Raw genomic sequence first — 13,984 nt, 5'->3', positions numbered from 1 at the left:
ACATGACTTGGCTCTAGTGTCAGTGACTCTGCTGGCGTTAAGGCCCATCACTTTCTTAATCTCTAACTCAATTAGTGGACTTTCCAACTCCTTTTCCAGACAACCCAAATCACTTACCTTCTCTACTCAACTTATGTCTTGTTTGTGATCCTAGTCAAAGCTCAGATTCTCTAAATTAATCCTTAAATGCTTCTGATCACAGTTTGATCTCTTTAAAACTATTATCTCATTCTTCTTCATCATCAGAAATCCCCTATCATTGTACCTCTTACAACTTACCTACCTTACCAACCAACAACTACCTTAAAGCTGACTCTTTCCATGATTTTCTTTGTGGTGGTCCTTGGGAAGAAATCTTTCATCTTCCTGCTGATCAATGTACTTCTTATATAACTTTGTGGATTCAGGCTGGCATGAAATCTTTTATTCCTTCTCGAAGAAGTCAAGCCTCACTCTTTTCCTTGGTTTACCTCATATTGTGCTGCTGCAATTTCTGATCGAAACTATTACATCCGTATCTATCAGCAAAACAGTTCTCCAGAAAATAGACGTCTGTTTATAAAAAGAGCAAATCTGTTATTCCGCCTCTCTTGTACAGTTCAGATTTTGTCACCTCACCAAGCGACAAAGCTGAAGTGTTTGCTAAAAACTTTTCATCAATATCATCACTTGATTCCACTAGTTACGTTCTACCTGATATAGCCAACAAACAGGTTGATCCATTGCTTGACATTCGTATCACTTTAGCTTCTGTATCTAAAGTGATTTCCTGCTTAGACTCTTCTACAGCTTGTGGCCTGGACAAGATACCTGTTGTAGTTGTCAACAAGTGCTTATTGGAGTCTTGTAATCGGCATGCTGGAAAGTAGCATCTGTTATCCATTTTTTCAAAAAATTCTGGAGAGCGGTCTGACTTGTCTAACTACTGTTCCATTAGTTTTCTCCCTATTATAAGTAAGGTTTTTAAATCTTTATTACAAACACTTAATCTTGAATCTAATAACTTCCTTTCTGATCATCAATATGAATTTCGATTGTCTCATTCTACAGCTAATTTGCTAACAGTAATAACCAATAGGCTTTATTGTGCATTAGTTGACATTTCTAAAGCTTTTGATAAAGTTTGGCATGCTGGTCTTCTCCATAAGCTTTCTTCTTACAGTGTATTAGGTAACATCTTTAAGATTATTGAACTCTTCCTTTCCAATCGTAGTATAAAAGTTCATCTTCTAGGATTAACTCTTACTTCTAATCTTTCTTGGAAACCGTATATCAAATCCATTGCAAAATTAGCATTTGCTAAGGTTGCATCTCTTTATCATGCTCAACACTTATTTACTACGGATTCTATTCTTTATCTCTATAAATCTCAAATCCGTCTTTGAATGGAATACTGCGGCCAAATCTGAGGCTGATCTTCTAATGATGCTCTTTCTCTTTTAGACAAGGTGCAAAAGCGAATTAAAAACATTGTTGGACCTGCTCTTGCAACCAACCTCCAACCATTATCACATCATCGTAATGTTGCTTCTCTTTCTCTTTTCTGCAAATACTCTAAAGAGCTAGTGTTTTTTGTGCCATCTACTAAATTTTTATTCTCGTGTTACTTGTCATTCCATTTTGTCTTATCCTTTTTCTGTGACTATTCCTAAGTGTTCCAAAAACTCTTATTTGTCTAGTTTTTTTCATCAAACACCAGTTATTTGGAATTCGCTTCCTTCATCTTGCTTTCCTGATTCATATAATTTTCAATCTTTTAATTCACATGTCAATCGTTATCTTGTTCCATCGTGATCGCTTCCAGTAACTTCCAACTCTAGTAGCGGTTGCTTGCAGCCTTGTTGGAAGCGAAGATGTTAAAAAATATATTTTATGCTAAAAGTATTGTTATAAGTAAAAATATGACTTATTTTCCAAGATTAAGTTGCAATTTTTTGCAAATATTAAAGTCATTGTATTGCAAGTTTAAATTTTTACATTGCAATAAAGTTCAACAAAAGGGTTTGCTAATTGTATCAATGGCCAGTTTTCAAACAAGCTGGTCATTAATACAATATGAAATTGTTTTCATTTTATAATATCTTTTTAGTTTTATGTGAGAATAATATGCATTGGTCATCGTTGCATTTAAATTTTGAGCTACTTGACATTGAAATATGACAATGAATTGAAATGTTTAGCAATCAGTTAACAATTACAAATATTAATTTATTATAAAAAAAAAGAAGACCTTTCATATAAAATCTTCAGCTGTATACAAAATTTATAGTTATGTAAAAATCTTTAATGCTAAACCTTCCTATAAATGTTTAAATAAAAAGTAACTAGGATTTATATAAAATAAAAATTATAACAAAAGCATGGTAGTATTAAGTTAGTAGTTAAACAAGTAAAAATAATAGAAAATATATATTATGAAATACAATTAAATTTAAAATGAAATATATATATATATATATATATATATATATATATATATATATATATATATATATATATATATATATATATAAGAATACAATAGCATTTTATTTGTAAAAATAACAACAACAAAAAATTTCAAAAGTAGTTACAGTACATACTGTCGCAGGTTTTAGACTCAGTACTGTTTCCTAAACAATTTAACCATTTATTTGATTTACAATAGCGAGTTCTATTTGAAAATCCTGATGGATTGCATTTTGACCAATGTCCCCATTGAGACCAAAACACTATAACAAATTAAGTGAAAAAAACAACTACAAAAAATGTTTCTAACTACCAAAAGCAATGTTTTAATATCTTTGTTATTATTCAAATATTATGTATGGAATTTGAAATTTGAAAACTTTTGTAATCAAAACAAAACAAAACAAAAAGGTAACGTTGATTAACTATTTACTAATCCAATGTAATTAAATCAAACATTAATTAGCACTAACATAAATAAATCTTCTACTCTAGTTTTAAAAAATTAAAAATAATAAAATTTTATTTGTATAACAAAAATAACATAAAACTTTTTTAAATTAGTTTTTTTGTCAAAATCAAAAAACAGCAATTGCTTTTTGATAACTGTTTTTTAACACTTTTCTGCACATTTTAATTTTTTAATTAAAAATACTTAAACACATTTTAACTTTTAATGTACTTATCTTATACTTAGGGTATATAAACTAAATGACCAATTAATTTCACTGTTTAACAAATTATTTTGAATATTTATTTTTGTACAAATTTAAATAAAATTACAGAAAAAATTACTTGCAAAGTGATGAAAATGTTTTTAGTCATGCCAACAGTATGGGAATATGCTACACAGACAACTAAATTTTAAATTACAAATATTTATACATTTTTTCACTTTAAAACCATAAAGTGTTATGGCAACAACAACATCAAAGAATCATCTCAAGATATTTTATTGATATCAATAAAACTGCTCAAAACAAATCTTCCAAGTAAAAATTGTTAGAAAATAGAAAAGAGACTAAATACAATAAAAAATTTGATTAAAAAGGGTGATCCGTTTTATATTTTGCTTTCGATATAAAATTTTGTAAAAACCTAATTACGTCTTTGATGATTGATATTTGCTTTGGTAAGAACATAATTTAGGTTTTGGAAACTTTCCTGAAAATTAGTTGATTTTATTAGAAACTAATTAAAATAAGATTAAATTAAGTGTAAACCATTTAGAGTTTTTTTTACCAAAAAAGTCTCAAAGAAATTATTACACTCTTGAAACAGATGGAATATAAGAGCAATTACTAGAAAAAGTTATATAAAGCAATTGATGTATCAAGATGGATACAAGTGTCCAACAACAGAATGTGAATTAAAGAAACATGTTCACAATAACTGCAATGAAAAGAGAAACACAATTATTAATAGAAAAATAACAACTGAAGTAAAATACAGCTATATTAATCTTGCTTTGCACTTGGGAGATATATAAGAACATAGATGAAAAAACATTATATAAAAAAAGTGTTGAAGGTTTTGATGAACATTACTTGTATATATTTGAGATCAACAAAATAGACAACTTTTATGTTAGAAGTGGTAAGGAAATCATAACAAATGATGTAATTGAACAGAAAAAAATTGATAAACCTGGCTTGGAGAATTCTAGAAAACTTGTAAAATTTATCAAGTAATCCATGATTTGTAACAGTGTTTTTCTAAGCAAGGTAAAGCGCAAATTTGGCAATGAGAGCTTCATCTTGACGTAAAAACTCAATGGAGTTCCATTTCAACTATGATCGAGCCACTAATTAAGATGGAAACAGTAATTCGCCAAACTGAATTGGTAGAACAAAATAGAAAAATAAAACTATACTTTTACTTATTCAAACTACTTATTCCAAACTTTTACTTATTCCAGTATTCTAAAGCAACTACTACACTCTATTGAACTAAACTTGTCTGCAAATTCATCTCGCAAAGTAACTTTTCAATAATCTAACCTTATGTGCCCCAATGAATTATAAAAGTAATAATACAACTACACTTTCTTCTATCACCCAATCACAATTCTCTCCAATTATCCAGTTGCTTTACTATTTCTTCCATTATCAGGTCACACAATCACATTTTTAAATTATTCTACCTGGTAACAAAAATTTTAAATTGCTACAACATTGCTAGGTTTAGCTCTCTTTTTCATCTTACTCAGCAAAAATTTTAACACAAACATAAAAAAAAAATACATACACACTTTTATTTTCATACAATTTTAAACAACTGTAAAAACGAATAACAGCAGAATATGAAATCTACCTTATATATAGTCTTGATAAGAATAGTAGTCTGTTATTTATTATTATGTATTAAGCAAGTATCTCTTCAACTAATCATGGTCACACTCTAATTGACCTAATATCTCTTTAACTAATCCTGGTCACACTCTATATTTGATTACAACTTAATGCTACATTGGTAAAAATCTTTTAAAATTAGATATAGAAACCATATTAGTTATTCAACACAAATATAAAAATGATACCAACCTATCAAAGGATAATTAAAAATTAAGGGATACATGGGATACACAAAAGAAACAAAACATTGTGTGACTTTGTGAGATATTGTGAGTTTAAATCTCGTTTTTTTTCCTTGTCTCTTGTGTTGAGGACCTGTGAAATTTCAAAAGTTTTGTAAAATTGCCCTAATTTTTTCTTCTGAAAAATTGTTTAAATGTCACAGCACTTTGTGGTTTGCAAAAGTTGCATCTATGTATGGTTAATTACTGGAACAAAAATTAGCACCCCATGGACAATGTGTTCTGTTCTGGCAAGGTGCCTGAAAGTACACCATAATTAACAACAAAACTGTTTTTCAATATTTAACTAAAATTTGTTAAACATAAACCTGAGTTGCCATACACTTGCATATATACATCTTTAGGTTTCGTACTGACTCTTGTGCCTAAATTCAGGCATGAGTTTTCTTGATTTCAGAGTGGAGGAAATAAATTTTTCCCATTTGTTATGACCGCGCACTTACTTTGAGGCCTTCGTAACCAAACATGCTAATCTTTGTGCTGTAGTTACTTTACTGGATAACCATTCAATTAGGTCAATGTAGTCACGTGCTTTAAATTTTTTTTGGAATATAGAATTTTCTTGTCCAAAATTGTTCAACTGTCTCAATTCATTCCAGTGATATTTTGAATGCCAAAGATTCTGGTATTTTTATCAGTCATTATTAAAAGCAAGACATTTTTGAAAATGCAAAGTAAGCATTTATGAGAAATCACTGGGTTATAATGTTGTGGTTAAATTGATCCAAGTATCTGAATGACAAAATGAAATGATAAAGATGCTATGCTCATTCCTTAATTAAAAGATGGATTTTGATCCAGAACCAAGATTGCTCATATACATTGATAAAAAATTCTATTATGGTATATAAGTTGTCTATTGATTCCATGATGGAAACATACAGTCCTAATATCCTGTTGGTTGTTGTAAGCAATACATATTTAGGGGGATCTGGATTAGGCTTAGCGAGACCTAAAGGATGCATGTCTGACCTAATGGCAAGAGCAATGTATATACACATAATAAATACAAATTATCACAGAAAGTTAATGAAACAACATAAATTGTTACATTTTGTGACATAAAATGTTGTTTTAGAAAACTTTTATATGTACCACAAGACCTGTGAGGTCTCTTCTTTATGTTTTCTTGGATTATTGTTTACAATTAACCTCTCATGGAAACAATATATACAATCAAATGCTAAATTAGCATCCACTAGGGTTGTTTCTCTTTATCATACTTGCCATTTTCTTACTCTAGATTTTTTTACTTCTACATATCTCCTAATATGTCAACCATATCCTTGCTCTATAACTTCTTTTTTTTTTCTAGTTACTCCCAACTTAATAGTGGTTGCTTGCCGCCTTGTTGAAAATGAATCATAACAAAACAAAAACAAAAAAAGACTATTTTGCAAAAAAAGAAACTTAAAAATATAACAATTGTTTTTTTTTTACCTTTAAATAGTTTATATATAATAAATATATAAGTGTATAAACTGTATATCAGATAGTTTTATGTCTTATTTAGTTGTTTAGTTTGTGTCATTCAAATTAACATTACAGCAGTTATTGAAAAGGAGGCTAGTAATTAATCTATTTTCAATAACTGTTATTTTTATTTTATTTATTAAAATAAAATGTTGTAATGTTATTTTTATTTTACTTATTAAAATAAAATGTTGAAAATGAAACAGCCTATGATATTGTTTTAGCTTGTGTCATTCTATTATGTTTTAGCCTTATTTACTAATAACTATTAGTCTCCTTTCCAATAACTGTTGTAAGATTAAGTTTGCGTAGCTACACCTGATAAAGTTTTTACATTTCTTTATTCTTGTAAAATGTTAACCATTAACCAAATAACTTGTTTTAGTTACTAGTTATGCAGTAAACCATGTGGTCAGTTATGTCTATTAAAAAAGGAGTAATGAGCTTTAAACTGTTTGCTACATAAGTTGTAAAAAAATATATATTACTAAGCAAAAGTGCCAATTGTACAGCTCACAGATTGTATACTTGAGACTTTTCGCTTAACATCATGATAAATTTCCAAAATCTACTTTTTGTAACTTACTACAATTTTTTGTAACTTTTGAAAAATTAAAAAGAAAAGAAGCTGCAGTAGATTACAAATCGAAAAAGAAAGAAATTTTTTTTTAATCTAAGCAATCTAAATGTAAAATATCGTCGGAAAACCGACAATATTTTATAATTTGATTGCTTAGAAATTTTGTCGGGAAGGATTCATTACTGCTTGACAGTGACAAGTCATTGAGTCCACCAGCTTTATAATGACATTAATGTTGATTTTTTCCCATTCTTGTTTCATAATTTTAATAGGTCTTTAACCTAAAATTAGTTGATTGAGGTGTTCACATAGATGTTCAATTGGATTAAGGTCAAGACTTTGCAAAAGCCATTATATTAATCAAATTTTTTTGGTCTTTAAAAAAACTTATAGAAGGGTTGAAGTGTGGCTTAGGTCATTTTCCTGCTGAAATATCCATCCTTGAGACATTTTATTTTTAGCACGTGGTAGCATAACATCCTTAATGATATCTTTGTACATATTTTTGTTCATCTCATAAATTAAATGGATAGGACCAATACAATCTCTATAGAAGCAACACCAAACCATAACATTTTCACCTCCTTGCTTTACTGCTGGTAGCTGGTACTTAGGATTGTTTATATGGTCTTCTGGTCAACAAACATATCTAATATATCTAATACATATCTAATATATATATATATATATATATATATATATATATATTTATATGTATATATATATATATATATATATATATATATATATATATCCATATATCTAATATATATGGTCTTCTGGTCAACAAACATATCTAGTATATCTAATACATATCTAATATATATATATATATATATATATATATATATATATATTATATATATATATATATATATATATATATATATATATATCCATATATCTAATATATATGGTCTTCTGGTCAACAAACATATCTAGTATATCTAATACATATCTAATATATATATATATATATATATATATATATATATATATATATATATATATATATATATATATATATATATATATATACATATATTATATATATACATATATTATATATTTCCATTATAGATATATATATTTTCATTATAGACATAATAGATTATAACATGCAAAAGCAAAAATAAAAACTTTTTTTTAGCATAAAAAAGGACAAGCTGTTATTGCTTAAGAGAATTCTTTTCACAAATGTATTCAAAATTTTTGTCTCATTAATTTTTTTAAGAAATAAAATCTTTTTCAAATACTGAACTTCTATTTGTTCTATTTGTAACATTTATTATATTAGTTTAAATGTTTTTTTAACGCGGTTTAAAATTAAACTTAACTCCAATGCAGTACTTAAAAATGTCAATAGTTTTCAGGCTTCTGTAACAAATAGGGTCTTAATAATTACAACACTTTAAAAGCAAAGGGTTTTAAAATAGTTTTAAGTTTTTTATTTATATTTGTCAATACTTTGCTGTTGTAAAAAAGAGCATCTATTCTTTTTATAAAATAAACCCTCAATTCAAGTGAAAAAACTAATTTTGTATATATCGACATGTGCTTTATCTGAAAGTAGAAAAGTGAATGTTGTCAATAGTTAACAATATTGCTTTTATTCGCCCAAATATATATATATTTATAAAATATATATTTATAAATATATATAAATATATATTTATAGTCTACACTTAACCCTTTACATTTTTAAACTATTTATTTTATTTTATTATTTCTAGTCTACACTGAACTAAGGAAAAATGATTAGAACATATGTGACGGGCAATTCAAAACTTCAGCGGGCGATCAACATTAACAAACTGGTTACTTTCAGTTGCCCTTTTAGCGACCAACGTAAAGTCAGAGTGTACACCCCAGTATTTATATATATATATATATATATATATATATATATACACAAACATAATTACATGATACATTACTTTTTGTGAATGTTTTTATCTAATGTATGCATGTTTGTGTGTGTGTATATATGTATATATATATATATATATATACATATATATATACATATATATAAATATACATATATATATACATATATATATATATACGTATATAAATATATATATATATATATATATATATATGCACACACACACAAACATACTTATTTATACATAAAAAACACACACACAAATACATAAATATACATACATTACTTTTTGTGAATGTTTTTATTTAAGTTTTATGTTAAGTATATCAGAATGTTTTACCTTGTGTTTTACTGATAATATACAGATTCTTAATTGGTTCAGGTGGATTATATTCATCAGAATTATATACACTGATATTTGAAAACAATTTTGGCAGCATATTATTAGCAAAGAATGCAACTGCTCCATTAACAACAACAGAATAAAAATAGGAGCTGTTGATATACTGCTGCAAAATTTTAATTGTACTCCATGAATTTGAATTCATATCATAATCACCAAATGTTAAGTTAGGAAAAGTAACTTTTAGTTTATAATCAGCATAACTAACTTGTATGAAATCATCACATGTATTATCATCTTTACAGAATCTTAAAATATCTTTTTGATCTACATTAGTTTTGTACACATCAAATGCTATAACAAATTCTTCATAGATAACATTAATCATTTTTGAAGTCAAATTATGTTTTAATGTCACATTGTCGGATATAATCAACAAATCTAAAGCAAACCAAAAATTAATTACAAAAAAATTAAACTAAACTTAAAATATTTTAGTTATAAATTTTTCAAACAATATCAAGAAACAAGTAAAGTACATTTTTGACATAATACAATTTATTTTAAACCATCAACTACTGCAATGTTTCAACCCTAATAAATATTAACTAATTTGATTTTATAACAGAAATAAATTTTTGTATGATAATATTATTTGTATTGTTTTGTTTTCATTTTAAAAATTATTTAATAGTTTAATGCATCATAAAAAATAAATTTTTAGTTTTTAATATTTGTTTTATAAGTGTATATTTTCTTTCTTTTATTTTCTATGTGCTTCATAAAAAATAAAAATAAAAACCCAAAAAATTATTGCTTTGTTATTGCTTTTCTGAACAATATTTACTATAAAACATACAGAATACATATACAGAACACATAACTTTTTATTTTATTATTATGCTTTAATAGTCAACTATTAACCATAATTTGCGGGGGAAAAAACTAGACAAATAAAAGTTTTTAAAGCATGTAGAAACAGATGCAGTAAAAAAATTAGACTTTGCTGAATGATGAGTGAGTGAATGAATGCTGAATGAATGATGAATTGAATGAACGAATGCGAGATTATAATTCTTTTGAGCAATTTTTGAGCAGTGACCATGGTGACCACTGCTTAAAAAAAGTAGGGGGGCAGGGGCACGTGCCTCCACTTTTTTTCTATAGAACTTTTTTTGTTTTTCTTTTTTAAAGAAAATTGTAGATATAGAGGACTTTTTTTAAAAATTGAAGATTGTGCCCCTCCACTTTGAAACTTGTGTCGAATATGCAGAAATAACCTCTTCTTTGCACCACCCAGCATACTATTCATGGTAGTATTTGTAGAAAAGAGAAAGAGATGCAACTTTATGACAATGAGAGAGAGGATCAAGCTTGGCAGATAGAACAGGTCCAACTACATTTATAATTCATTTTTGGACCTTGCCTAGAAGAGAAATATCATCATTAAAAGAACCCACCTAAATGTGACAACAGTATTCTATACAGGGAAAAATAAGAGATTTGTAGAAGTAAAGAATGAAATCAAGAGTAAGAAAATGGCAAGTATGATAAAAAGAAGCAACCTATTAGCAGATACTAAGTTGGCTATTGATTGTAAATATGGTTTCCATGAAAGGTCAGAATTGAATGCTAGCCCAAGAATACATAAAGATAAGGACTCAGTGAGAGGGTTGCCATTCATTTATATAGGAATATTGACAGTATTGCAATAATTGTTTGCTGTAAATAACTGAGTTTTGTTGGAGTTAAAATTAAACAACAAATTATAAGAGGAAAAATTGTGGAATTTCAGAAGGCTCTAAATTTGATAATTGAATATTCTTAGATGTTGAATTTTCATATTCAACATCTAAGAATTTCATATCAAAAAATCAAAAAAAATCTAAAATTGTAAAGTATAAAATAAAGACTCAGTAAATGTCATTTTGGGTGGTTACTGATGGTTGGAACTTATTGATGTATGGTTTCTGATGGTTAGATCTTTTTACTAATGGATGGTTACTGATGGCTTGATCTTTTTACTGATAGATGGTTACTGATGGTTGGAACTTTTTCTGCAGATACCAATTTGAAATTTCTTGAAAAAAATAGACAATAGTTTCATAGCAAGTTCTATTTGTTCTAGAGGTAGGATATCTTGTTCTATCTCCGGCACTAAACAATTTCTAAGGTTTTAAAAAACTTAAACTACATTTTATTTTATCTTAAAAAATGGTTTTATCTTAAACTACATTTAAAATGGTTTTATCTTAAACTACATTTAAAATGGTTTTATCTTAAACTACATTTAAAATGGTTTTATCTTAAACTACATTTATTTTATTTTATTCCATTTTAGAGAAAACTTTAGTTCATTTCATCTCGTTCAGTTTACAAGGAGTTTCTACACTTAGTTTAATTTGTACCTGTAAAGTTATAGACCAAAACATTTTGGATTTTGATCACACTTTTGATTACCATGATCAAAAAAACAAAACAAATGACAAAAGTCCAACATATTAAAATGGATTAAATGATCTTTGAATAGGTCACTTTGACAGCTTTAGTTGACACGTTTTTGGCTTCTTGTTTTAGTTTGCAATTGCAAAGTGAATTGTGGTGAATTTTTACAGCAAGATTTAATTTATTTACAGTCTCAAAAATTTTTTTAAAATATAAAGTCTAAATGGTTAGGGTAGCCTAAGCTAATACCCACACATTATATTTGTTTTGAGCCAAATTTTGAGCATTAACATGAACAAAAACAATCTGAGCTCTTATTTCAATATTAATTTCAGCAATATTATGGATTTGCTAAAAATCAAAATCATTTAACACAAAAAAATATAATCTTATTATGACATTTTTGTTATAAAGACATATATATGTATATTTAATGGTATACACTTGTCCATATGCATTCTTGTCCACAGAGAATTCAGTTCATTATGACATTTTTAATTACATTTTATGCTAAACTTTGGCAAATCTCCAGTGAGGATTTCATTAAAGTAAATACAATGAAAAATCTATAAACAGCTTGTTTGAATTTTTAATATAGAAAACAGATTTTGTAAGATTGTTATGTTAGACTAAAGAGTTACTCAAAATTATTTTTTTACTAAAAATTTTTGCTATTTATTGATTTTTATGACTACATTCAGCACAAACATTGATTTTAATTTAATGTTTAATTTTTCAAGATGAAAATAGCCTTAAATTTTTTTTTATTTATTTTTTTTGTTGCTGCTTTTTGTTTTAATCCTTTTTCTTGACATGCTCCAATTTAACAGAATAATCCACCTGAATGTGTTGAGTTATTTCAAATCTCCTTTCAGTCAATCAGGTCATTTCAAGTCAGATTTCCTTCAATATCAATAAAAAAATGCCACAATTTTTGATTACGTGGTGATTCCAAGTTTATACTTAAACTTTTTTTTACTTGAATGTTTTTTTTTTACTTGAACTTTTTTCAGAAAAAACAAATTTTTTACTTTTTACTTATTTATTTTTTAATTTTCTTTAAAAAAAACTTTAGACCAAAAAATATGACTTTTTAACAATTACTTCTTTTCTTTATTTTTTTAATATTTAATTGTATTATTATATAAAAAATAGTAACAAAAAAAAGTACCTCCAAAGGAACTGTTACTAGAACAAGGTGATTTATCAACATATTTACCATCATTGCATGAATATGGACAAAAAGTACTGCAATTTCTCCAATAATTCCATGAATTTGTAACATCTAAAAAACATTTTCAAAAACAAAAGCTTTCGAAGACTTGATGAAATTAATATTAAAAAAGTTTAAAAGTTTTAAAATACTAAACAATGATATATAAAATGAAATATGTTTACCAAAATTACCAGAATAACGAATTAAAAATTCATGAACTAATAGGTAAATTATTAAAAAAAAAGTTTTTTTCTATCATATTTATAGTTATCTTTGTTATATGTGGTACAGAAAATCAGTATTGCTTAAACTAAGCTGAGAAATAAAAAAACAGAGAACTTATGACAAAAAGTTCATGGAAGATATATAATACTAATAAGGAAAAACAAACAGATGTTTTAATCATTGTCAACAGTTATAATCTAGACAAAATATAGAAACAAATATAAATATAGATAAAATATAGAAACAAATATAAATAAAAATACTTAAAATAAAAAATCTAATTGTGTGGAGCTGTTTGTTTTATATGGATAAAGTATAATATTTAAATATAAGTATTCCAAAAATCTTATTCTAAAAATAGATACTTCCAATTAAAAGTGTATTATAAAAAAAAAATCAATTAAAAGTTTATTATAAATTTAAACTAAGAAATGTAATCAATCTGAATTATTCAATAAAACACTGCCTAATCTGCTTATTAGAGTTGTTCAAAGTTTTAAAAGTCCTCAGAATTTCAAAACACTATTAAGCAAATTTTAAACTATTAAACTATTAAACAAATGTCAAAGATATAAAAAAATTGAAAAAACAGCTTTTTCTTTACATACAAATTTTTAAATTTTGTGTAACACAAAAAAAATGACACACTTATACAACTCAAGTAAATTTTTAATATAATTTCCTCCAAATAATATTTTTCGTTCTGACAAATATTTTCTGGAGAAAAAGAAATTTTCTTGCTTAAGTATTGCTTTTTTTCTTGAAAT

At 26.3% G+C, this 13,984-nt stretch overlaps 1 protein-coding gene across 1 annotated transcript in view; it reads right to left on the bottom strand.

Moving 5' to 3' along the window:
• Positions 1-13,984, bottom strand: part of LOC136074357 (uncharacterized) — a 73,222-nt gene that overhangs the window by 52,470 nt on the left and 6,768 nt on the right. The window contains exons 3-5 of the mRNA XM_065786663.1: positions 12,948-13,061; positions 9,329-9,772; positions 2,583-2,711 (exon numbers count right to left, since the gene is read on the bottom strand). Of these exons, the coding sequence (XP_065642735.1) occupies positions 2,583-2,711; positions 9,329-9,772; positions 12,948-13,061 (687 nt within the window). The remainder of the gene's footprint in view (positions 1-2,582; positions 2,712-9,328; positions 9,773-12,947; positions 13,062-13,984) is intronic.

Source organism: Hydra vulgaris, chromosome 01, assembly GCF_038396675.1.
Source record: "Hydra vulgaris chromosome 01, alternate assembly HydraT2T_AEP".
Lineage (NCBI taxonomy): Eukaryota > Metazoa > Cnidaria > Hydrozoa > Anthoathecata > Hydridae > Hydra > Hydra vulgaris.
The sequence above is the reverse complement of the archived record's forward strand: the minus strand, read 5'-3'. Positions and strand labels throughout refer to the sequence as shown.